Genomic DNA, 27483 nt, shown 5'->3' on the forward strand with positions numbered 1-27483 from the left:
AAAAACGAATCAGAGTTCTCCAGGTGGAGAAGGGAGTAAAGGCCTTCTAGATAGGGTAACTTCAGGAACAGGAGAAGCTCAATGGTGTAAATCCAACAGAAACAAAAGCAAACATGCTGTAGTAAGGGAACCCCAAGGTTTGCCCACAAGATCTCATTTGGTAGAAGAGGTAGATTGGGAAAGGTCAACTATGTCATTGCTATATAGTTTGGATATTATCTTGAAGGTGATGGAGAACATGAAAATCATGGAAGGATTTTTGGTGAGGGAACTGACTGAATCACATTGCCTTTTAGGAAGATCAATGCAGTGTGGAGGGTAAATTCAAATTCAGAGATATCAAGATGCTAAGTAGTCCAGACTAGAGAGGATGGTGACAGTGGAGATGGGGAGGAGCGGGTAGATTCAGGAGACATTTAGGTTGTAGAATTGACAGAACTTGATCTACTAAACGTGAGGGGGGAGGGAAAGCATTCGCTGAGTGAATGAATGGTAACATGTCACAAAAAAAGAAACCTGCAGAAAGTTCACCAATCTGTGGTTTGTAGACTCCCAAGTACTCTTCCAGGTACCAAGCCACTGTTCATAACTCATGGACTGCTCTTGTCCTTAAACTTGTAAATGTGCTGTTTGGAATGAAATCACCATAGCAGTCCATCTGGGGAGAAGTGATTCTGTGGTAGTTACTGTGGTATCCCCCATGGTGTAATGGAAGTTTTCCACACCCAGTTACTTATATTAAGGATAGTGGAGTGGCTAACACTGGGAGTGTCTTGTTTGGCTCTTGCTCTATGAAGTTTGTAACCACTGTTTTCTGAACAGGCTTGTTTCTGGTGCAGAAGACATCAGACCCACCAAAGATGGCATTGTACTGCTCCGTGAGATGGTGAGTTGATGTTCCTGACTTAATAAACCTTAATTAGCCTTAGCTGAGAACATAGTACAATTTGTATATCCTTAAAGCAAGGCCGTCAGCTAAATACTGCAGTCATGAGATATGCTTGTTGGATTAAAAAAAAAAGTCTATTGGCTGTTTTCAGATCTTTGTGTAGTGCAAATAATAGCTTAGGGATACTTCCAAATTAGTTACATCATTTAAAGGCAATGCATTATGTTCTTTGTAATCACGGAAAAAAAATCCTTTGCAAGTTTAGTACATACATTCATCTTCAAGATTGAAGGATTTAATCTTATTTTGGAAATGTCATTGCATTCGAAGCAGAGACTCTTTTATAAAATGTTCAAACCTCATTAGTTCTCAGTTTTCAACTTTTCGTTTTGACATTTATTATGTATGATAATATAAAACTTGTGAACTTATAGAATGAAGCTTATTTCATTTCTTAATTTGACTGTTGACCCTTAGGTTATCTTGTTTTTGGTGGACTATTTCTTTATCTCACTCTCTCTCTTTTTTAATCTGTTGCTTGCTTTTTTCGGCAAATTCAACACCCAACAGCTTCCTTGATAGCAAAAGTAGCAACAGCCCAGGATGACATTACAGGAGATGGTACTACTTCAAATGTTCTAATTATCGGAGAGTTACTAAAGCAAGCTGATCTTTACATTTTTGAGGTATTAGAATTTCATAGAATTCACATTCATGTGGTACTTTTATTTTGAATCAAAAGTTATTTATTTTTTTGCTAGTAAAATGGTTTAATTTTAGAGGGCAAAAGTTAATTTTTATCAAGATATTTTTGGACAATTATAAATGGAAACAATAATTAAATTTTTAGTCAAAATAGTGCCTTTTATTGAAATTATATACCTTTTTAAAAAATGAAATATTTGAGATATATATAAAAGTTAAAAAATTAGCCATGTACCCATGACTAATGGCCTAAGAAAGAAAACATCACTGAGAAAGTTGAGACCAAATTATGCACCTTTTAAAAAATAACTAGAGAAGAATTATTGAAGGTTTTTCACATTATGAATTTACCTACTTTTCTAGTTTTATTTCCCTTTATAAACAGTCTCCTCTAGCCAGACTCCTTCATTCACTGGCCTCTGAAATCATTACATACATTTCTACCTCCATGCCTTTGTTCAATTTGTATTGTTTTCTTTGCGTTACGTATGTCTTTTCTAATTAAGCAGTTGAATTTTTGCTCTTTCTAGGACCATTTTAGCAAAGCATAACCTGTCCTTTCAAAGTGCTAAAAGGATCACTTTGTGTTTTACTTAGTATTGGGATCTGTCTATTAATTCAGTACCTGCAACTTATCTCAAGATGCTTTTAGCTGTAAGCAGTAGAAACTTGACTAAAAGTCACTTAAACAATAAAAAAAATATCTCCCGTAACAGGAAATATAGCAATAAAGCAGGCTTCTAGGGTTAGTTGATTAAAAAATTCATTCAGTCATCAAGTACCCAGATCCTTTCTGTCTCTTAGCTCTTCCACTTGTAATGCTGTTTCATCATGGGCTTATTCCCATCCTGGATGAAAGACTGCCAGAAGAGATCAGGGCTACCTGTTCTCCTTACTAACACTCAGCAGGAGAGGGCAAGAGAAAACCATTCACCCAGCCATAGAATAAAAGTCCTTCCTTTATATGATTGGGCCAACATTGGTCTTATGTCCATCCCAAACCAGTGACAGTTTTTCCGGGAAATTGACTTAATCTAGTTAGGATCCGCCCCTTGAGCTAGGGATAGGGTCAGCTTCCTCTGAAGCACTGAGGAAGAGAGATACCTAAACAAAATTAGGGTTGGGCTAGGAAGGAAGAAATTAGGGAAGGGGAGATGCTGACAGACATTGACATAGTTATGAAACTGTGTCAGTGCAGTGACAGAACTAGGCACAGGATGGGATAGAAACACTGAGGAGGGAGGGGTATCCTAAACTAGCCTGAGGTAGTCAGGAAGCACTTTCTGGAGGACATAGGCCTGGGCTGAATCTTTAGGATTAGAAGGAGTGAGCCTGATGAAAGAGTGAGGGGTGCGGAGAACGGCATTCCAGGCAGAAGGAACAACATGAGCAAAGGCACAGAGAAAGGAAGCAAACTGGTGTGTGTGCAGAGCTACAAGCAGTCTGGTGTTGGTGGAGTTTAAAGTGATGTGGACAGTAGTGAATAGGCATGTAATATACTAACCAAGGAGTCAAGACTGAAGGTTTTCCTAGTAGTCTTAGGTGAGAAGTTATGAGGTCCTAGGCTGAGGAAATGTTTTGAAGATGGTTAATAACACAGGCTCTGGCGTCAGGCCTTTTGGGTTTAAATCCTGGCTCTGGCTCTTACTAGCCTGGTGATCTAAGCCTTTAAGCCTAAGTTTCCTCTTCTGTGAAACAGGAATGATAAAAAACACCCACTTCATAGTGTTGAGAGGACTAAAATAATACATGTAAATCCCTTAGAATAGTGCCTGGCACAAATGCTCAATAAATGTCAACTTTTGAAAGTTATTATAGGACTGACATAAAGTAATGGAGGAAGGGAATAAATTAGAACTAGTTCCAGCTTTCAATAAGTTTATGTATTATTTTTCAGAATAAACAATAGCGTTTTTTAAAAAAAATTTTTGTTATAATGTCAGACCTACAGAAAAGTTGCAAGAATATTCCAAAGAATAACATTTCTCTCTCATGAAAAAAAAATATGGAATGTGTATATATATAGTAATATACATATTTTTTTCTAATGGTATAAGAATAAGTTGCAGACGTGATGATCTAAATATTTCAGTGTATGTTTCTTTTTTTTTTTTTTTTTTTTCGCGGTACTCGGGCCTCTCACTGTTGTGGCCTCTCCCCACGTTGCGGGGCACAGGCTCCAGACGCGCAGGCCCAGCGGCCGTGGCTCACGGGCCCAGCCGCTCGCAGCATGTGGGATCTTCCCAGACTGGGGAACGAACCCGTGTCCCCTGCATCGGTAGGCGGACTCCCAACCACTGTGCCACCAGGGAAGCCCCAGTGTATGTTTCTTAAACCAGGGAATTCTCATGTATAACCACAGTATAGTGATCAAAACAGGAAATTAATATTAACACATTGATAAGTACTTTTATCTAATTTGCAGGTTTTATTCAAATTTCATCACTTGTCCCATTCAGTTGTCATACCCCTTTAGTCTTCTTTAAGCTGGAATAGTTCCCGAGCCATCTTTTGTGTTTCATGACATTGCTGACATTGCTACCTTTAGAGAATAGGCTGTTTTTTTTTTTTTTTTTTTTAAGAAAGTCCCTCAGTTTGGATTTGTCTGTTTCCTCATTATCAGACTCAGGTTATGAACCTTTGGCAGGAGTGCCATGGAAATGCTGAATTGGTCTTAATGCAGCATATCTGGAGGCACATGGTGTGTGCTTGTCCCGTTCTATGATGTTAACTTTGAACATTTGGTGAAGGTGCTGCCTATCTGTCATTTTTCTCCAAACAATGCTGGTTCTTTTCCTCTACATTACAGGGAGTCTTTTCTTCTGTGCTCATTCAGAAGAGCCTACACGACAGTGTGTTACAGTTTTCAGACATAAAAAGAACTTTTGTAGTTTTTTTGTACTGTTGTAAATTGTAAACAGTTTTTCTGTAAGTGTGAGATTGTTTGAAATATGAAGCGCTGAAAGGTTACAAATTACATACATACACTTATATTTAGTGGCATCGATATAGGTAATTAATTTTTTTGGACATACCTATTAGTAGGAAAGGATGGTTACTTTTACTTTGGATAACTTACTTTATAATTTATAGTTTTATGTTGATGTATTAGGGCCTGCACCCTAGAATAATAGCTGAAGGATTTGAAGTTGCAAAAATAAAGGCACTTGAAGTTTTGGAACAAGTTAAAATTAAAAAAGAGATGAAAAGAGAAATCCTCTTAGATGTGGCTAGAACATCTCTATAAACTAAAGTTCATCCCCAACTGGCTGATGTGTTAACAGAGGTATGTGGTTAAACTTTTGCAGAATGAGTACAGCCTAACACATGGTGGTATTTTTCTTTTTCCTATAAGATAATCAGCTAGCTATAGCATGTGGTTCTTTTGAACATACAACAAAATATAGAAGACAGACATTTATAGGCTTATTTACAGAGTAGATTTGATTGGTCAGAACAGTATGTGTAATTTTTCATAAGTGTCATATTAAGCCTTCTTTTAAGTTAACTTGAAAGTTGGGAGGGACTTGGCTGCCTATGGATCACCCCCTGTGGAAGCTGTTGGTGTGATGCACACTGGTATCCTAAACCTAGAGGTCCATATTTATTATGTGAGGTTGGGGACGTTGTTTTGGCAGTGTGCCTTGTAGTTAAGGTTACCACTTTAATGAGCATGATTGACTTGATAGATAATATTCACATCTGGGAAGTGTATACTTGTTTACTTCTAAAGGTAGAATATATATATAATATCAGGACAAAGTTGGGTATTTTGGGAGGGCTTTTATCAGGTAGCTGTTGTTTGATGATATCATCATTGTTCCTCAGCTTTGCATTTTTTGAAACTTGAGTATATTAGTTTATCAGGAATGATGAGTTCATAACAACCAAATTCACAAGACATTGACATAGAAATCAGAATTCTGTCTTACTAATTTACCTTGAGAAATATAAATACTGAAACACCTGAGTTGTTTCTGGTCAGTTCTTACCAATAGGAAAACCTACTTGGGAAATCAGATTAAGATTAAGAAATTAAGACATTTTCTTGCTGAGCAGTCTAAATAAAGACTCTGCTGTGTTTTCTGATGTTAAAGTACATATATCACGTGGCCCAGAATCTTCAGGCTATCTGATTAGGGCCTCCATTCTCTTCTGGAGTTATAGAAACACTAATACTCTCATTTTCCAATGGTTTGTCATTATTCCCCATTAGTCATCAAAACCAAAAATCATGTTACCTCAGTAAACTTTTCTAAGATATAGGTTTTTTTTTTGCTTTTATTTTATTTGAGGATGCTTATACTGTAGCATTTAATTTCTGTAGTCAGTTATTTTCATATTACTTTCTGAGCTAAGCAATAGGCTGTGTGGTGCTGTGCTTCTCAAATTGCATATCCCTGGGGATATTTGGCAGAATAAATGAGACATGTCTTTCTGGAGTGTCAGTTTTACTTTACGATGGAGGAAAAACATTATTTTCACATTAAAACAAACATGTATAACTAACAGAACACTAAATCAACTGTACCCCAATGAAAATTAAAAAAACAACAGAAAACAAACATGTATATATTATGGCATGATGTGGAAAAGTTTCATGGTAAAACATAAGACTTAAAAATTTCATGTTAGAGCCAGCAAATTTGAACTCTTTCCTTAGATTTCATTTCCTTCTTTTCCATTAAGGTGTCCTTTGGTGGAGAAGCTTGAGTAGTGTTTGTATAGTAGGCTTGGCAGTTAAAGAGACTTGATTTCTAGTCCTGACTCTGCTACTACCTGTTAGACCTTGTTTTAAGACCATAACTTCTTAAAGTCTTACCTTAGTTTCCTTCTCTGTAAAATAAAGGGTTTGGACCTGATAATCTCTGAAGTCCCTGTAGGCTCTAAAGTATCCATTGGCACTGGTTATCATTCGTATCTATGCCAAAGTGACACTTTCTGATGTTGCCCTGTGTTTTGGAGCCTGAAACACTTCATCTGCTTTGTCTGGTGATAGATTAGTAGGGCCAGTGGTTTCTTTTAGTAGACCAAATAATTTACTTTTCTCATTCATTTCTCTTCCGGCCTGTGGTGGATTCTGTTTTGGCTATTAGAAGACCAGGTTATCCTATTGATCTCTTCATGGTAGAAATCATGGAGATGAAGCATAAATCAGAAACAAAGTAAATGATATAAACTTTAACAGTGCATAGATTCTAGAATACTTGGTTATCTTCAGATATTCTTTCATTGACTTTATTAGTTACTTCTATTCATCATCAGTCTATTCATTCAGCATATATTAATTGGATACTTACCAGGAGCCATTCACTGTTTAGGTGCTAGGAATGAAGAGTAAACAAAACAGAATTTCTTTTTTTAAGAATCTTACATTTCTAGTTGAAAGAGATGGTGGACAAATAATGCTAACTAAGTGCTGTGAAGAGGCTAGAGCAGCTGTATATGTGAGCATGTGCATGATTTTAGGGTAGTAAGGGAAGATCATTGTGATGAGAAAGTAAACTAGAGAGCTAAAGGGGTCTCTAGTGCTAGCCATGTGCATATCTGGAAGAAGAGTGTTCTAAGCAGAGGGAATAACAGTGGAAGAAGCCCCGAGGCAGAAGTGTGCTGGGGTGTTCCAGTGTGCCTGGAGCAGAGGAAGAGGAAAAAGTAGTAGAAGGTGAGGTCAGAGAGGTGAGACAGTTATAACATTGTCTGAGTATGTGTGTACTCAGAGTGAGCAGCACCTTGCTGACTTTGGACTTAACTCGTTTTAAACATTCTATTATGGAAAACCCTAAACATACGTAAGAGTAGAACAGAATAGTGAATGAACTCCCACGTATCTGTCACTCATCTTTATCAATTTTTAGTATACGGCCAGTCTTATATCCCCCGTATATACTCCTCTTTCCTTCCCCCTGCCCAAACCTGGATTATTTTGAAGCCAATTCAGATGTTATATTTCATCTGTAAATACTTTATTTATTTTTAATATATGTGTGTGTATGTGTAGGTGTCTTTACTTATTTATAGAAGTTCCATTTGGTTCGTTCTTACATCTGCTTTGTCACTTTTTATGGTTTCCTGTTCCCTGCAGATCTTTTCAAACTTACCTTTCATTTCTTTAAACATATAGTTCAGTTTGATAATTACAATATTTAAAGTTTTGTCTTGTCTACTTCTGGTGTATATTTTATTTATTTATTTTTAAAATTAATTTATTTTTGGTTGTGTTGGATCTTTGTTGCTGCGTGCAGGCTTTCTCTAGTTGTGGCGAACGGGGGCTACTCTTCATTGCAGTGCATGGGCTTCTCATTGTGGTAGTGGCTTCTCTTGTTGTGGAGCATGGGCTCTAGGCATGCGGGCTTCAGTTGTTGTGGCACACGGGTTCAGTAGTTGTGGCTCACAGGCTCTAGAGCACAGGCTCAGTAGTTGGGGCACACGGGCTTAGTTGCTCCGCGGCATGTGGGATCTTCCTGGACCAGGGCTCGAACCCCTGTCTCCTGCATTGCCAGGAGGATTCCTAACCACTGAGCCACCAGGGAAGCCCCGCCCAGGGACGACTTTAAACTAAATCCACAGCTTGAGGGTTTTTTTGAATAACCAGTTGTGAATTCTAACTGCAAGTCCATGTGAGGGCTGCTGGTTTGTACCCTGAGTATGTAGCCTTTGAGGTTCTAGTTTAATGTGAAGAGGGTCTTACTGTTATACTCTCTACTTTGGATGAGCCTTGAGCTTTTTAAATTCTGTCCCCCTCTCATTATGAGGTCAAAATTCAGATTTGCCTGAATTGTCAGATGACTTTAGGGTGAGTGGTTGCAGTTATCTACTTACCTCTTGGAGTTCCTGTTTTGTTTTCAGTTTTGAAAAGAAAACTTTTGTAGCTCTTTACTCTTTTATGGCTCTGCAGAGTTTTTAAGGTTTTTTTTGTTTTGTTTTTAATCCAGCATTTTTAGTTGCTTTTGGTAGTAGGGTTGGTCCAGATTACCTTACCATTGCTGAGGGCAACAAGTACTTGGTTTATATTTCAGAAGGATCTCCGTGGTTGTTGTGTGGGGAGTACAGTGTGGAACAGGGTGGGAGGTGCAAGGGCAGACGCAGAAGACCGGTTAGGAATCTGTTGTAATATAGGTGAGAAAAGAAAAAAAGATTTGGATCAGGGTATACTTAGAAAGAAGGAGCAGTAGGATTTGTTGATGTTCCACATAGAATGTGACAGAAACAGGATTCAAGGATGTCTCTTGGGTTTTTGCGTGAGCAGCTGGAAAAGCAGAGATGCCATTTCTTGGGATGGAGAAGACTGGGAAGAGCAGGTTTGGGGAAATAAATCAAGAGTTTAGCTTGGGGAGAAAAAGAGGAAATTCTCTTCCAAGGAGGAGCCTTTCAGCAGTGGACCTGAAGAGGCTACTGCCAGCAAGAGCAGCAGCTCCAAGAAAAAGAAAAAACTCCGAAAGCTATACCAGGAAAATTAGAATGGACATTTCCCTAGTAGGGCATAACTTACAGAGATATTTCCCAATCCATCCCCTATAGCCCAATAAAAATAAAAACAAATTCACGAGTCAAAAAAAAAAAAAAAGTTTAGCTTGGGGAATGTTATGTTTTTTTGGTTTTTTTTTGCGGTATGCGGGCCTCTCACTGTTGTGGCCTCTCCCATTGCGGAGCACAGGCTCCGGACGCGCAGGCTCAGCGGCCATGGCTCACGGGCCTAGCCGCTCCGTGTCATGTGGGATCTTCCCAGACCGGGGCACGAACCCGCATCCCCTGCATCGGCAGGCGGACTCTCAACCACTGCGCCACCAGGGAAGCCCGAATGTTATGTTTTTGATGCCTATTAGATGTCCATGTGGAGATGTTGCGTAAGAATTTAGAGAGAGGTGTCAGGAGTTCAGGATCGAGGTCTGGACTGGAAATATTTATTTGGGAGTCATCAGTGTGTAGATGACTTAAAGCTATGAGAGTTTTTAATTTATTAAAAAAAATTTTTGCTGCACCATGCAACATATGGGATCTTATAGTTCCCTGACCAAGGATTGAACCCATGCCCTCTGCACTGGGGGCACAGAGTCTTAACCACTGGATTTCCAGGGAAGTCCCTATGAGAGTTAATAAGATCATCTGGGAAGTGATATAGATAGAGACAAGAGGAAGTTTAAAGACTGAGCCCTGAAAACTCCAATGTTTAGAAATTGAGAAGATAGGGAGGACTGAGCAGAGAAGACTGAAAAGGGGTGGTCAGTGAGATAGGAGGAAAGCCAAAGGAGAATAGTGTCCCAGAAGGTAAGAGAAGAAAGTGTTTCAAGAAGGAGAGAATAATCTGCTATGTCATATGCGGTTGACATTTTGATGAGCAAGTTGTGAACTGAGAAGTGACCATTAGATTTGGAGAACGTTTAGTTTTTTGGTGGCTTTAATGAAAGTTGATTCAATAAAGGGGTGAGTGTGAAAGTCAGATTGAAGGTGGGCTCAAGAGAGAACGGTTAGGGAAGAAGTGAGGATGCAAATGTAGACAACTCAGAGGAGTTTAGCTCTAAAGGGGAGCAGATAAGTGGGGCAGTAGCTGGAAGGGAATATGGGAATGGGGTTGAAGGAGAATTTTTTGTTTTAAAGATGGGAATTACTATGTCAAGTTTGTTCCCTGATGAGGATGCTCCTGTGGGCAGGAACAGTTGATGTGAGGGAAGAGGGGACCGTTGCAGGAGCAGAGAGGGGAGATGGGATACAGTACACAAGCAGAGACGTTAACCTTAGCGAGGAGCATGGGCAGTTCATTCCTAGTCATAGGAGGTTCAGGTTCAAGTGCAGGTGGATTGGTAGAGGTAGTGATGGGGCAGTGTTTTTATTTTCTCAAAGAAGCAAGATCATTTGCTGAGCGTGAGAAGAAGGGGAAGAGTGAAGGAGACTGGAAGAGTGAAGAATATTGAACATACAGTTTGTTTTCTTCTTCCTAAATAAAGTATCTTCACATTCAGTTAGGAGTTGGAGTAATCTAGGTAGATGAAAATTTTGAAAAATTCCCTATAATTACGCTTAACTATTTTAAAAATTATTTCTTTACATGAATGTGTAACAAATATTGGTTATAAAAGATTCATAAGTAGAAATGCATTTCCTAATTGGGTATAAATGAATTTTTAAAAGTTATGAAAATATTTTCTCTTGAAAGATCACTTGGAAAATAGGAAAAAAAAAACCCTCCCCGATTATCTCTATTCCTACCACCCAAGCATAACTCTACTCTGTTTTCTTCCATTTTTCCTTTTCAATGCCAAGGTGCTTTTTAAAAATAGTTAATTAATTAATTAATTTTTGGTTGCGTTGGGTCTTCATTGCTGTGTGCAGGATTTCTCTAGTTGCAGTGAGTACTCTTCGTTGCAGTGGGTGGGCTTCTCATTGCGGTGGCTTCTCTTGTTGCGGAGCACAGGCTCTAGGTGTGCAAGCTTCAGTAGTTGTGGCATGCAGGCTCAGTAGTTGTGGCTCATGGGCTCTAGAGCACAGGCTCAGTAGTTGTGGCACACAGGCTTAGTTGCTCCATGGCATGTGGGATCTTCCTGGGCCAGGGATCAAACCCATGTTCCCTGCATTGGCAGGCATACTCTTTTTTTTTCTTTTTGCGGTACGAGGGCCTCCCACTGTCACGGCCCCTCCCACTGCGGAGCACAGGCTGCGGACGCGCAGGCTCAGCGGCCATGGCTCACGGGCCCAGCCGCTCTGCGGCATGTGGGATCTTCCTGGACCGGGTCACGAACCCGTGTCCCCTGCATCGGCAGGCGAACTCTCAACCACTGCGCCACCGTGGAAGCCCCTGGCAGGTATACTCTTAACCACTGTGCCACCAGGGAAGTCCCCCAAGGTGCTTATTTTTTAAAAGAATAGTTATAATCGTGCTTTATATGCAATTTGTTATTCTCTGCTTATTAGCTACCCCTGTAAATATTTTTCCATGTTATTACATGGTTTTCATGACTAACACATAGTTGAGTCATTATCTGCTGAGCAATGCCCTATTGTTGGACATTTAGGTTAACAATTTTTAGTTGTTCCGTGTAATTATTTTGAACAGATGTTCCTAAGAAACTCATTGTGTGCCTACCTTTCATTACCTGATCAGCTGTGTCACATGTTTGAGCCACATAATTTAAAGAATAATTCTGGGTCGACTTTTCATTGTGACTTCACAGTCACACTGTGTTAAAATAGGTTCTCTTTCCTAATTTTACTAATTATGTGTTAGGCTTAAAGTTGGTATAAGGAAACAGTGTTTAACAACTGCCCTGGCAGATATGTTACAACTTTAAGAGTATAGTTTTAATTTTATACCAAATTCTAGAGTGTATATTCAAAGTAAGAAACATTACATATTTTTAATAGGTTGATCAGAGGATTAGTTTTGGATCATGGTGCCGGTCATCTAGATATGAAGAAGAGAGTACAAGATGCATTTATCCTTACTTGTAATGTATCATTAGAATATGAAAAAACATACGTATGTCAGTTATTCTTTGTATCCTTTGAAATTGTTTTTTTCTAAAAGTGTTTTTTAATCCCTTTCACCTCCCAAATGTTTAGTATAAACTCTTTCTACCTTTCCCTCTTCCCCCACCTTGCCTTTACTCGCTTGTTTTTATTAATCTTTTAGAGAGGTGAGCTCTGGTTTCTTTTATAAGACTGCAGAAGAGAAAGAGAAGTTGGTAAAAGCTGAAAGAAAATTTATTGAAGATAGAGTACAAAAAATAATAGACCTGAAAGACAAAGTCTGTGCTCAGTCCAATAAAGGATTTGTTGTCATTAATCAAAAGTTGAGACAGAAAGTTTAGATTTTCACTGTTCGTAAATGTTCTTCAGTGTTTTGCCAAGTGTGGTTTGTGGACCCCATTTCAGGGGGCCGGTGAGGTCAAAACTATTTTCGTAATATTAATAATAATGCCTTTACATTGCGTTGACATCTGCGATGCTGATGCAAAAGCAATGATAGGTAAAACTGCTGGCACCTTAGTACAGATCAAAGCAGTAGCACCAAACTGTGCTAGTCATCGTATTCTTTATTGCCACATCACCCTGCACACAAAAAGGGCAGTTTCATTTAAAAATGTCTTGAAGTGGCAAAACTTAATAATTTTATTACATTTTGATCCTTAAATTTGCATCCTTTGTTTATTTTTTAAATTGAAGGATAGTTGGTTTACAATATTGTGTTAGTTTCAGGTGAAGTGATTTTTGCAGATTATACTCCATTATAGTTTACTACAAGATAATGGGTATACTTCCCTGTGCTATACAGTATATCCTTTTTGCTTATCTATTTTATATGTAGTAGTTTATATCTGTCAATCCCATACCCCGAATTTGTCCCTCCCCACCTCCCCTTTTCCCTTTGGTAACCACAACTTTGTTTTCTATATCTGTGAGTCTGTTCCTGTTTTTCATATACATTCATTTGTATAATTTTTTAGATTCTACAATGTAAGTGATATCATACAGTATTTGTCTTTCTCTGACTTATTTCACTAAGCATAATATTCTCTAGGTTCATCCATGTGGCTGCAAATGGCAGTATTTCATTTTTTTTATGGCTGAGTAATATTCCATTGTATACATATACCACATCTTCTTTATCCATTCATCTGTTTATGGACACTTGGGTTGCTTCCATGTCTTGGCTATTGTAAATAGTGTTGCTGTGAACATGGGGTGCATGTATCTTTTCGACTTAGTGTTTTTGTTTTTTCCGGGAATATACCCAGAAATGGATGCATCCTTTTATAATTCTGTGTCACAAAGTGTGAAGTATACACAAAATACTTCTGCCACATTTCAAAATAAGGGTCTTGAGGGAAAGCTCTTATGTAATTGAGTTGCAAGCTAAAGTAGCCACTTTTTTCATGGAATGCCATTTTTACTTGAAAGAATGACTGACAGAATAGTTATTTAGACATAGGTATTTGGTAGGTTTTTCTCAGAAATGAATGAAACAGTCCTGTCACTTTAAGGAAACAACAGGCAGTATGTGTTGGCAATGATAACATTTGAGCTTTCAAACAAAAATTAGAATTTTGGAAAACTTGCATCTGCCACTATGGGCTTGACAGCTTTCCAGTACTTAAAAGACTTTTCTGATAATATTAGTGATGATTAGCAAACGTGATATATTTTTTAAACTATTTATTTATTTTATTTACTTGGTTGTGCCGGGTCTTAGTTGCATCAGGCAGGCTTCTTAGTTGTGGCATGCAGTCTCCTTAGTTGTGGCATGCACAGCTTATATTTTGGATTGTGAAGTTTTCTCTTTTGGAATATATATATATATTTTAAATTTTATTTATTTGTTTATTTATGGCTGTGTTGGGTCTTCGTTTCTGTGCGTGGGCTTTCTCTAGTTGTGGCGAGCGGGGGCCACTCTTCATTGTGGTGCGCGGGCCTCTCACTGTCGTGGCCTCTCTTGTTGTGGAGCACAAGCTCCAGACGCGCAGGCTCAGTAGTTGTGGCTCATGGGCCTAGTTGCTCCGCGGCATGTGGGATCTTCCCAGACCAGGGCTCGAACCCGTGTCCCCTGCATTGGCAGGCAGATTCTCAGCCACTGCACCACCAGGCAAGCCCTGGAATATTCTTAATAGTATGCTGCCTTTTAAATTAACTTCTGTGTATTAAATGAAAAACCCTTAATAATGTAGTATCATTTTTCATTTTTAGAAATTTATTTTTAAAGCCATGAAAAAGCTTTTACAGCTTAGAACCCATTCCATTTCCTCGCTGCAGTGTAATTTTAAGAAAGATTGGAGAAGAATATTAGCATTTATTATTTAATGATAATTTAAACCTCCAACTTCCTTCTAAAAGGAGTTAGGGTAGATAATTCAATAAAAACACATATGTTTGGGGTGGAGTCAAGTTGGCGGTGGTGGAGGACGCGGAGTTCGTGTCTCCCCACAACTAGAGTGCCTCCCGGACACTGGTAGGGGACCTTGATGCTCAAGGAGACAGGAGGAACCCCTGAGCGACCGGGTAGAATGAAGGGGGAGTGAGGGGGGAGGATAAGTGGAGGCTGGACAGGACCAACACATCTGAGGGGTGGCTGGGAGGAGGGAGGGGTTCCCACATCTGGAGGGACCCTCTGGGGCTCAGAGGATCGGGGGGAGTGCAGCTAGTGTCTCCCCTGCCCAATTGGGCCCGGGAAGCCTGCTGGGCTCCTGGGCCTGGTCCTCTGTTCTCCAGGGATCCCTCCAGCCTCGTGGGTCCTAGAGGCATAGAAGGGAGGGAGGAGAGGGGAAGAGGAGGAGAGGTGGATGGGGGTGGGGACCATCCGAGGCCAGAGGATCCAGTGCCGTGGGTGTTCCCCCTGCCCAGTTGGCCCTGGTAAGCCTGTTGGCCTTCCGGGTCTGGTCCCCTGCTGTCTGGGGTCCCCTCCGGCCATGTGGATCCCAGGGGCATAGGATGGAGGGAGGGGGGAGAAGAAGAGAGGCCAACGGGGAGGGGCCCTCCGGGATCAGATGATCGGGGGGAATGTGCTAGCGCTGCCCCTGCCCACTTGAGCCCAGTAAGCCTGCTGGTGTCCTGGACCTGGTCCTCCACCCTCCAGGGCCAGAGGCACTCCTGGGCCCCTCCTGCTGCAGCCCCTCCTGCTGCACTGAGCCTAACACCCCCCCCCACCTCCCACCCCCTCGCCAGGGCCTTTTCCCCACCCTGTGGGTCCTAAGCATAAGCCCCGCCTGCCACCTAAACCACGCCCCTGCCTAAGCCCCACCACCCCACAGCCAAGGCCTTTTCCAACTTTTTTTTCTTTGTCTCTTTTTTTTTTTTTACTATTTTGGTTCTGTTTTACCTTCCATTGTTGTTTCATCTATATTTTTATTTTTTATTCTTTCTAACATACCTGTTAGTTTTCTAATCTAATTTTATACTCTTTGTTATTGTTCTGCTCCTTTTTTTCTTTTTTCTTTCTTTTTTTTTTTTTCTTAGCTGCCCCACACAGCAGGATATTGGTTCACGAGCCGGGGGTTGGGCCAGAGCTTCTGCGGTGGGAGCTGTGAGTCCGGACCACTGGACTAACAGAAAACCTCAGACCCCAGGGAATATTCATCAGAGTGAGGTCTCCCGGAGGTCCTCATCTCGGCACCAAGACCCAGCTCTACCCAACAGCCTACAAACTCCAGTGCTGGAAGCCTCAGGCCAAACAACCAGTAAAACAGGAACACAATCCCACCCATCAAAAAAAAAAAAAGTGAGACGACAAAAAAATACGTCACAGATGTAGGAGCGAGGTAAAAACCTACAAGACCAAGCAAATGAAGAGGAAATAGGCAACCTACCTGAAAAAGACTTCAGAGTAAGGATAGTAAAGATGATCCAGAATCTTGGAAATAGAATGGAGGCACAGATTGAGAAAATATAAGAAATGTTTAACAAAGATCTAGAAGAACTAAAGAACAAACAAAGATGAACAACACAATAACTGAAATGAAAAATACACTAGAAGGAATAACAGAATAACTGGGCAGAAGAACGAATAAGTGAACTGGAAGACAGAATGGTGGAAATAACTGCCAAGGAGCAGAATAAAGAAAAAAGAATGAAAAGAATTGAGGACAATCTCAGAGACCTCTGGGATAACACTAAACGCACCAACATTGGAATTATAGGGGTCCCAGAAGAAGAAGAGAAAAAGAAAGGGTCTGAGAAAATATTTGAAGAGATCATAGTGGAAAACTTCCCAAACATGGGAATGGAAATAGTCACCCAAGTCCAGGAAGTGCAGAGTCCCATACAGGATAAACCCTAGGAGAAACACACCAGACATGTATTAATCAAACTAAGAAAAATTAAATTCAAAGAAAAATATTAAAAGCAGCAAGGGAAAAGCAAAATATAGCGTACAAAGGAATCCCCATGAGGTTATCGGCTGATTTTTCAGCAGAAACTCTGTAGGCCAGAAGGGAGTGGCAGGATATACTTAAAGTAATGGAAGAGAAAAAGCTACAGCCAAGATTACCCTACCCAGCAAGAATCTCATTCAGATTCTACGGAGAAATCAAAAGCTTTTCAGACAATCAAAAGCTAAGAGAATTCAGCACCACCAAACCAGCTTTACAACAAATGCTGAAGGAACTTCTCTAGGCCGGAAACACAAGAGAAGAAAAAGACCCACAAAAACAAACCCAAAACAATTAAGAAAATGGTAATAGGAACACACATATTGATAAGAACCTTGAATGTAAATGGATTAAATGCTGCAACCAAAAGACACAGACTGGCTGAATGGATACAAAAACAAGATCCATATATATGCTGTCTACAGGAGACCCACTTCAGACCTAGGGACACATACAGACTGAAAGTGAAGGGTTGGGAAAAGATATTCCATGCAAATGGAAATCATAGGAAAGCTGGAGTAGCAATACTCGTATCAGATAAAATAGACTTTAAAATAAAGTCTATTACAAGAGATAAAGAAGGACACTACACAATGATCAAGGGATCAATCCAAGAAGGAGATATAAGAATTATAAATATTTATGCACCCAACATAGGAGCACCTCAATACATAAGGCAAATGCTAACAACCATAAAAGGGGAAATTGACAGTAACACAATAATAGTAGGGGACTTTAACACCCTACTTACACCAATGGACAGATCATCCAAACAGAAAATAAGTAAGGAAACACAAGCTTTAAGTGACACAATAGACCAGATAGATTTAATTAATATTTATAGGACATTCCAGCCAAAAGTGGCAGAATACACTTTCTTCTCAAGTGCACATGGAACATTCTCCAGGATAACATCTTGAGTCATAAATCAGGCCTCAGAAAGTTTAAGAAAATTGAAATCATATCAAGCATCTTTTCTGACCACAATGCTATGAGATTGGAAATCAATTACAGGGAAAAAAAACTGTAAAAAACCACAAATACATGGAGGCTAAACAGTGTACTACTAAATAACCAAGAAATCACTGAAGAAATCAAAGAAGAATTAGAAAAATACATAGAAATAAATGAAAACGAAAACACGACGACCCAAAACCTATGGGATGCAGCAAGAGCAGTTCTAAGAGGGAAGTTTATGGCAATTCAGTCTCACCTCAAGAAACAAGAAAAATGTCAAACAATCTAACCTTATACCTAAAGCAACTAGAGAAAGAAGAACAAAGAAAACCCAAAGTCAGGGCTTCCCTGGTGGCACAGTGGTTAAAAATCCACCTGCCAATGCAGGGGACACAGATTCGAGCTCTGGTCTGGGAAGATCCCACATGCCGCAGAGCAACTAATAAGCCCGTCCACCACAACTATTGAGCCTGCACTCAGAGCCTGTGAGCCACAGCTACTGAGACTGCATGCCACAACTGCTGAAGCCCGCATGCCTAGAGCCCGTGCTCTGCAAAAAGACAAGTCACTGCAATGAGAAGCCTGTACACCGCAACAAAGAGTAGCCCCTGCTTGCTGCAAATAGAGAAAGCCTGAGCACAGCAATGAAGACCCAGTGCAGCCATAAATAAATAAATGAATAAGCAAACAACCAAAAAATAAATAAATTTTTAAAAAAAGAAAAAACCCAAAGTCAGTAGAAGGAAAGAAATCATAAAGATCAGAACGTGAATAGCTAGTTGCTTTTTTCTCTGTTTCTTCTGTGTGGTGTGTCTTGCCAATCATTTTTTTCCCTCCAATAGGTTGTGTGGTTCCAGGAGCGGGTGCAGTTGAAGTGGCAATAGCTGAAGCTCCAGTTACATACAAGCACAGTATAAAAGGAAGAGCTCTTCTTGGAGTCCAAGCTTTTGCTGATGCTTTTACTCATTATCCCTAAGGTAGAACTATCCTAATGGCCAAAGAACAACTGTTTAGACAAAAGGTGTCTAATTAATTTTAAAGTGCCCATATTATGTATAACAGAAGAGTAGAAAGAGGTATTTTTATTTCCCTACACAGTTTTGTTTAAGATATTATATAGCTAAAGCAGGGAAGTTTTTAGGATAACAGCTCTGAATTCATGTAGGAGTTTCATGAAATGGCTAAATTACCACTTTGCTTCCATCTCTGAGCTCCAAAAGTTGAAGTAACTCCAAAAATTTCCTTCAAAAATGGTTCACGATTAATCATAATGAAGAAGTGTAGAATGTAAAATTTAATTAGATTTTGAGTAGACCTTTATTTTGTTGGTGGTATCCAAAGTATTAGCACTTTAAATTATGGGAAGTGAGAACTTCAGGCTTGCATTTGTCATTGTCATTATAATTCCTAGAAAAGGAGAGAAACCAGTTTTTTTCCATGTATCAACATAAGGACAGAGAACTACCATTTTTTTCCTTTGCCTTAATCTGATTGTGAACTACTTGGAAACACAGAGAACTCTTTCAAATATACTATTACCATGAATTAAAACATTACTAACAATGCTAGCAAAGTCTCTGATAATTGCTTTAAAATTATTAATAATTTGTTGAATCTTTGTGAATTAGATAGCCATTTTTTTCTTCCCCTGAAGAGGCAAAGTCAGTAACAATCCTATAGTTGACACATATTGGTAAATCTGGTAGACATTTGGTGGTAACTTTTCACTCATCGGCTGTTGGTTTAGGACCACTTGGAAATAAACCTCGCTTGGAGTGCAGGTATCTCCATCCCTGGTGCCACAGGTCATAACTCTCCTCATGTGAATGAGGGGCACAGATATAATGCAGATAAGCAGGTTTAGCAAGTGCCCAGGAAAAACCAGAAAACATGTGGCTAGAGGGACCAAGCAAACAAGAATACCATTCTACTTCCTTCCATTTAAAATAAAATCTTTTGCAAGGAGGTGTTACTGGAGAGGAACCCCTTTGGGGACCCTTGTCCAACACTCGGACATGAATTGTCCAAGGAGACACACATACTGATAAAGCAAAAGACGTGGGCGCTCGAGCAGAGAACAGCAGGAAGGGAACCCAGGAGAGCTGCTCTGCCTCGAGGCTTGCAGTCTCAGGTTTTGTGGTGCTGACGTTGGTTTCCAGGTTGTCTCTGGCCAATCATCTTGCTTGTGCCGTATTTGGCCCGACTCAGGGCCCTTCCTGGTGGGTGTGTACTTCTCTCAGTCAAGATGGATTCTAGCATGAGGATTTCTGGGAGGTTGTCAGGACATATTATGGGCTGGTGTCTCCTCCCTCTTTTTGGCCCCTCCCAAGTTCTTCTGGTTGGTTTTGGAGGCACCCTGTCAGTTCCGTGAGACAACTTATGCAAACGGTGGTTTCAGTCCACGGTTCCCTGACAGGGAAATTAATGTAGAAGGGTGGGGTGGGGAAACTCTCATTAGTCTTCGTTAGAATTTACTGTGATGTACATAGGGAAAATGTTTAAATATAAAAGTTACTAGGTACATGAAATAATTTGATTTAGATTAAGAATGGAATTCTTCAAAAGGAGATGATTACTATATTATGGATGTGTTTTCACAAGACTGGAGAGCAGTGCCTTATTTTTTATATCTGATATTCAAATATATATGAAGGAATTCCATACATATATTTATGATTATTTTTTATTCCTAAAGGTTCTTGCTCAGAATTCTGGTTATGACCTGCAGGAAACACTAGTAAAAGTTCAGGTTGAGCATTCAGAATCAAAACAACCTGTTGGCATAGATTTGAATACAGGTAAGAAAGTAAAGAAAAATCAGCTGCTTAATAAAAAAAGAGGTTATACTGCAGTGACCCAGAACTTAAGTAAGGGGGTGGAGGTTTGGATGACTTTTATGTTTAAATTTTGGGTGCCTTTGTTTTACTTTTGAGCTTCTTAAAAGCAAATATTCATTCAGTTAAGAAGTAGTTATTGAGTGCTTGTTATTTGACTCGGGATTCACACAGAACAAAACAAAGACCCTTCCCTTGTGAGTTTATGTTGTAGCAGGGAAAGATAGGCAGTAAATAATAACCTGAATAAATAAGTTCCTTTAACATTTTTAAAGGTAATAAATTCTGTGAGAAAAATAAAGGAACAGTGTAAGGATGATTGTGAAAATGCTAGCACAGGAGTGTGGGGAGGGGGTTTCAATGGGAAGAGGGTGGTCAGGATAGGCCTCACTGAGAATACCTGTTGAACAAAATCAAAGAAAGTTAGGAAGTTCCACGTGCGAACTAGGGAAAGAATGTCCTAGGCAGAGGGAACAGCTAGTGGAAAAGCCACTGTCTGGTGTTTTTGAGGAGGAGGGAGATGAGAGAGGTAATAGAAGGTCAGATCATGCGAGGGCGTGTGGGCCAGTGTATAGAGTTTGACTTTTTCTGTGGTGGAATAGGGAGCAATTTTGAACAGAGGTGTGACATGGTCTAAATATATTTAGAAGGATCACTCTTGCTACTCTGGAGAGGAGTCAACTGAACAACTGGAAGGAATTGCCATTGGAATTGCCATTAACTGCATTGGAGAAGACTGTGGGTAGAGCATGTTGTGGTGGCCGGAGGTCAGCATTGAGTTTTGGCAAAGTTAAGTTTGAAGTATCTGGAGACTTTAAAATAGACAGTTGGATGTACAAGTCTGAAGCTCAGGAAAGTGGTCCGGCTTGGAGATAAAAACTTGAGAATCGTCAGAGTGTATATGCTTTAAATCTAGAAGATTGGATGAGATCATCTAGGGAGTGAGCGTAGAGAGAGAAGAATGAGGACTGAGCCTTTGGGTACTCTAACATTAAGAGCTCAGGAGGAAGAGGAAGAACCAGCAAAGTAGACAGAAAAGGAGCCACTAGTGCAAAAGAAAAACACCAGGCAAGTGTGATGTCCTGGAAGACAAGTGAAGAAAGAGCAGTTGGGAGGGTGTGATCAGCTGTGTTAGTTCAGTGCTGCTGATAGATGAGGTCTGAGAATTGACCTTCGGATTTGACACCGTGGAGATCATTGATGACCTTGGTAATAATTTTGGTGATATACTAAATATTGTTAGAATATACAGCCAATATTAACAGAATATATCAAGATTGTAGTGTTGAAATAGTTTGTTTTTCCTTTGCAGGTGAGCCAATGGTAGCAGCAGATGCAGGAGTTTGGGATAATTATTGTGTGAAAAAGCAACTTCTTCACTCTTGGTAAGTTTGTATTAATAAAAAGAGGAAGACTTTTAAGGACATAATTGATAACATTAAGATTTTTCTCTTATTTTTGCCTGCTACAGTGGAAAATGGCTAAGTGTATGAAAAGGCATGGTATCCAGTTATTAAGACTAGCTTCTGTCATTTTACAGTCCCTTTTAGATTTTAGTTCTATCAGTGTAAGTTATGGAAAATGTTAATCTTACTGTTTATTTGAGGGAGAAGAGAAAGAAGGACATTTACTGAAATAGTACCACATGCATAGTGGAAGAAGATCAAATGATGTGCTAAAAATGAGCTCAGTTTTGCTGGAATATAAAATTAGGTTTCTACTTTATCAGCAAATGAGCTGAAATTATAATGCAAGGGGTGATGTTTGTATTTATAATAGCTTTGTCTTATCTCACACCAACATCATTGCAGAACAAAGTGTCATTAGTAGCTGAAGATTTCTGGGGGGGAAGATAAGAGTGGATTGGTAAGCTTTACTCACCCTGTCATCTTTTCCCTCAGCACAGTGATTGCCACCAACATTCTCCTGGTTGATGAAATAATGCGAGCTGGTATGTCTTCTCTCAAAGGGTGATTGAGTTCAAAATCAACTCTTCCAGAAGCTGAGACTTAGCACATCTTACATCCAACACCATTATGGAGCCTGAGCCGTTCTTAGTTTTTACACAGTAAATGCAGTTTATATTTGGTGGTCTTATAAGTCTCAGAGGTATTTCATCGAGGTATAAAGAACACAAGAAATACTTTCACAGTAAATATTAATGAAAATATTTTTCCCTCAAAGTTCTAACTCCCTACCCTTTATTGTATGTGTGATATTATGATATAATAAGAAATATATATTTGGCCTATTTTATTTTATTTTATCATTTTTGGCTGCGTTGGGTCTTTGTTACTGCTCGCGCACTTTCTCTAGTTGCGGCAAGTGGGGACTACTCTTCGTTGCAGTGCACAGGCTTCTCATTGTGGTGGCTTCTCATTGCGCAGCATGGGCTCTAGGGCACACGGGCTTCAGTAGTTATGGTGCGTGGGCTCAGTAGTTGTGACACATGGGCTCAGTTGCTCTACGGCATGGGGGATGTTCCTGGACCAGGGATCGAATCTGTGTCCCCTGCACTGGCAGGTGGACTCTTAACCTCTGTGCTGCTAGGGAAGTCCTATATTTGGTCTTTATCCCCAGTTCCTGGCACAAGATCTGCTAAAACCTTTGTAATTTCCTGAGCAATAGGGGTGACAGGAACATTTTTTATTATAATATTTAGTCTTGGTCCCTGGTTCCTGACATAAGATCTTTTAAGACCCTTGAAATCTCTGGAATTAATGAGTGTCTTTTTGTATGCTAATGAGGTAACTCTTGGTGGGCCGCTAGATAGCTTCAGGTTGGGGGCTAGTCTCCAGAGGAACCAACCATGTGATTAGAGGGTTAGAACTTTAAGGCTCCCCGCCCTGGGAAGGAAGGAAAAGGGGATGGAGACTGAGTTACTAATCCGTTATACCTACATGATGAAGCCTCCATAAAAAAATCCCTAAACTATGGGGTTTGGAGAGCCTCCAGGTTGGTGAACATATCCATGTGCCAGGAGGGTGGTGGACTCCAACTCCATGGAGATCGAAACTCCTATACTCAGGACTCTTACGGACCTCGCTGTATATACCTCTGCATCTGCCTCTTTATTTATATTCTTTATAATATCCTTTATAATAAACTGGTAAATGTAAGTAAGTGTTTCCCTGAGTTCTGTGAGCTGGTTTAGCAAATTATCAAACATGAGGAGGGGGGTCATGGGAACAGAAGTTGGACAGAAGTGTGGGTAACATGGGGACCCACCACTTGTTCATTGGTGTCTGAAGTGGAGGACAACCTTGTGGAACTGAGCCTGTGGGGCTCAGTTCTCTGGGGTCTATGCTAACTCCCAGTAGTTAGTGTCAGAGTTGAATTGTAGGACACCCAGTTGTGTCTGGAGAGTTGGAGAATTGGTTGGTGTGGGAAAATCCCCACACATTTGATATCAAAAGGTTGTGAGTAGAGGAAACAATTTTCCTTTAGTATGCTACTGCAGTTTTCATCAAATAGAATCTGTGGTGATGCTTAGATGTTTTGGGGCAACTTTAAAAAAAATACATTTACTTATATTTGGTTGCCCCAGGTCTTAGCTGTGGCTTGCGGGCTCCTTAGTTGTGGCACGTGGGCTCCTTAGTTGCAGCTTGCTGGTTCCTTAGTTGTGGCATGCAGGTGGGATCTAGTTCCCCAACTAGGGATCGAACCCAGGCCCCCTGCATTGGGAGCTCAGAGTCTTAACCACTGTGCCACCAGGGAAGTCCCTTGGCCAACTTTTAATGAACAAAATATGGAGCACAGGTTTTAGAGCACCCAAGTCAATTTCCAATTTATCAGTGGGTATAAATGTAACAGGGCAAAATATTTTATTCTCTCAAAATTCCTTTAGTAACTTCTTGCTGCCACTCTTTTCGCTAATAAATATGGCATCACTTTGTTAGTATAGCTTTGTTTCACTGATACCTGACAGTTTATTTTGAATACAGTTTATTATATTTTGCCTGGCTCTTTCTTATATATGATCAGCAATTTACACTACTGTGCTAACTCTGGTAGCTCTCTGACTGGATGATTAGATAGAACAGGTCTCATCTGGAAAGGCTGGGATTGTTGGCACCAACACTGGGAAATAAATTTTTTTGGCTTTGAATGCTGCTATTCTATATCAGTATTACAGCAATATCTTTCTTATTCAAAACACTAGAATTAATCTATTGTAATTTTTATTATTATTAAGCTCCTTGTAGTTAACTTCTGTCCATGGACGCAAGTTGATGAGATTAAAACATGGCAGGTGCATTAATAGAACCTTGGCCTGCTGGTGTTTGTGGGGCAAAGTTCATTTAACCATTTAATGCCTTAGTTGAAAGCCTATAGTTTTTTGTTTTGTTTTGTTTTGTTTGTTTTTTTTGCGGTACGCAGGCCTCTCACTGCTGCGGCCTCTCCCGTTGCGGAGCACAGGCTCCGGACGCGCAGGCTCAGCAGCCATGGCTCACGGGCCCAGCCGCTCCGCGGCACGTGGACCCTCCCGGATGGGGGCACGAACCCGCGTCCCCTGCACCGGCAGGCAGACTCCCAACCACTGTGCCACCAGGGAAGCCCGAAAGCCTATAGTTTTATAGTCTGGTTTTTTTTCCATTTAATGTGTTGTCACCATCTTTCCAAGTTAATAACTACACTTCTGAACTATATTTTTTTTGTGGTTATGTGACATTTCATCGTGTGGCTGTTCTGCAATTTGTTTAGCTAATTCTGTTTTCAATTTTTCCCCATTATGAACAAACATCTTTTTTAGACTCTATCCTTATTTTATAGGATAGGGCTTTAAAAATGGGTATATCATGCATATTCCCAGACCTTTTCTATGTAAAATGTTTAAATTATGAAATACTTAAAATATACTGAAAGGACAGAAAAAATATAATAAACACCTTTGTACCCACCACCTAGCTTTAAAAAATAGTAAAGTTTTGTCATGTTTGCTTCAGATTTTCTGTAAAGAAATAAGGAAGTATGGATGTTGTTAAATTGCCACTGTCCCCTACCTCCTCCTTATCAGATGCTTTTCCCACCCTTTCTCCTTAGAAAAAGAACTACCTAGAGATATTCTTTGATGTTTTTTAAAAATAAATTTATTTATTTATTTATTTTTAGCTGCATTGGGTCTTCGTTGCTGTGTGTGGGCTTTCTCTAGTTGCAGAGAGTGGGGGCTACTCTTCGTTGCGGTGCATGGGCTTCCCATTACAATGGCTTCTCTTATTGCAGAGCATGGGCTCTAGGCGTGCGGGCTTCAGTAGTTGTGGCACGTGGGCTCAGTAGTTGTGGCTCGCGGGCTCTAGAGCGCAGGCTCAGTAGTTGTGGTGCACAGCCTCAGTTGGCTCCGCGGCACGTGGGATCTTCCCGGACCAGGGATTGAACCCGTGTCCCCTGCACTGGCAGGTGGATTCTTAATCACTGTGCCACCAGGGAAGTCTCTGAATTTTCTTTACTTGGGTTTGTTTCTGGTTTAAATATTTTGTTCTGTTGCACTGATAATTGTTACTATATCAATACACATTGTTTTAATTCTTAAAACTTTATAAAAAGTCTTGATGCATGGTAGGTTGAGTTCCCCAACCCCTTCTTTATTTTCTTCAAAATTGTTTTGGCTATTCCGAGATCTCTCTTCCCTCTTTTAGGATCAGCTTGTTGAGTTATATGTTTTGATTAGAATTTTAGAATTTCAATGACTTTATAGATTATTTCTGGTAGAAATAGATATATATATTCCTTCCACTCATAAATATTTTATATCACTTTATTGATATCTTAGTGCTTCAGTTTTTTTTTAGTAAATGTTTTCAATGAAGTTTTAAGTGTTTCCTATAAAAATGCATTACATGTTTGATTAAATTTATTTCTATGTATTTTTTAGAAGCTATTATAAATACCATCTTTTATAAAAATTATATTTTTAATTGTTCATTGCTGTACTATAGGCCCTCTATGGGCTTTAATATATTGGCTTTTATATTTCATAACCTTGCTGAACTCTCTTATTAGTGCAATAGTTTGTGGTTTATTTTGGATTATCTGGGTTGATAATAACAGGTTAGTTCTTTCTTCTTTTCCACTCCTTGTACTATCTCTAGTATTTTCCTGTTTTACTGAGCTGCCTAAGACCTTTTTAATTAATTAATTAATTTATGGCTGTGTTGGATCTCCATTGCTGTGCGTGGGCTTTCTCTAGTTGTGGCAAGCAGGGGCTACTCTTCATTGCGGTGCGCGAGCCTCTCATTGCGGTGGCTTCTCTTGTTGGTGGAGCATGGGCTCTAGGCGTGCGGGCTTCAGTAGCTGTGGCTCACAGGCTCTAGAGCGCAGGCTCAGTAGTTGTGGCGCACGGGCCCAGTTGCTCTGCGGCATGTGGGATCTTCCCAGACCACTGCGCCACCAGGGAAGCCCCTGCCTAAGACCTTTTGTAGAATATTGGATAGAAGCAATGATGGCAGTCACATTTATTCCTGTTCTTGCCTTTAAAGAGGATGTTTCTAGCATTTCACCATTTTTTTGTTTGTTTTTACTGTGGAATCTTGGCAGGTAGTCAGTTGTATAAGGTTAAGTCTGTTCCTTTGTATTTCTGTTTTGCTAAGGGGCTTTTTAAAAAAAGGTCATGACTGTTGAATTTTATCAAATGCTTTTCTGCATGCTTTGAGTTTTTTTCTTTAATGTGTTAATGTGGTGACCTACTTTAATAAGTTTTCTAATGTTAAACTATTCTCGTATTTCTGAAATAAATCTTCTTTGATTGTGAAATACCATGTTTGTTGATTCCGAGAGACAGATTTTTTACATTTTCACATTTCTGTAAGTAGAATATGTTTTACAGTCAATGACATCTTCTTTTTTTTTTTTTTTTTGCGGTACGCGGGCCTCTCACTGTTGTGGCCTCTCCCATTGCAGAGCACAGGCTCCGGACGCGCAGGCTCAGCAGCCATGGCTCATGGGCCCAGCCGCTCCGCGGCATGTGGGATCTTCCCGGATCGGGGCACGAACCCGTGTCCCCCGTATCGGCAGGCGGACTCTCAACCACTGCGCCACCAGGGAAGCCCAACAGCATCTTCTAATTGCTCTTACTTGAACTTGGTTACCTGTGATTCCTTAGCGTTTTAGTTAACAGCCATTTAAGGACCCTTTGAGGAAGGAATAGGAGTCTTGATTGTTGCTGAAAACTATCTGTTGTTAACTTCTGGTAAAGTAAGAAAATTTCAGCAGCAAAACTTTCCAAATATGTGTCAGTGGCTTAGAAGAA

General features: G+C 40.0%; 1 protein-coding gene across 1 annotated transcript in view; it reads left to right on the forward strand.

Moving 5' to 3' along the window:
• The window catches only part of CCT6B (chaperonin containing TCP1 subunit 6B), a gene marked incomplete at both ends in the record, with an annotated part of 38809 nt that overhangs the window by 1023 nt on the left and 10303 nt on the right, over nt 1-27483 (forward strand). The window contains 4 exon segments of the mRNA XM_081219834.1: nt 823-886; nt 1441-1575; nt 4707-4838; nt 4842-4880. Of these exon segments, the coding sequence (XP_081075960.1) occupies nt 823-886; nt 1441-1575; nt 4707-4838; nt 4842-4880 (370 nt within the window).

This window comes from Mesoplodon bidens, assembly GCF_964165515.1.
Source record: "Mesoplodon bidens genome assembly, chromosome: 19".
In the NCBI taxonomy this organism is placed as follows: domain Eukaryota; kingdom Metazoa; phylum Chordata; class Mammalia; order Artiodactyla; family Ziphiidae; genus Mesoplodon; species Mesoplodon bidens.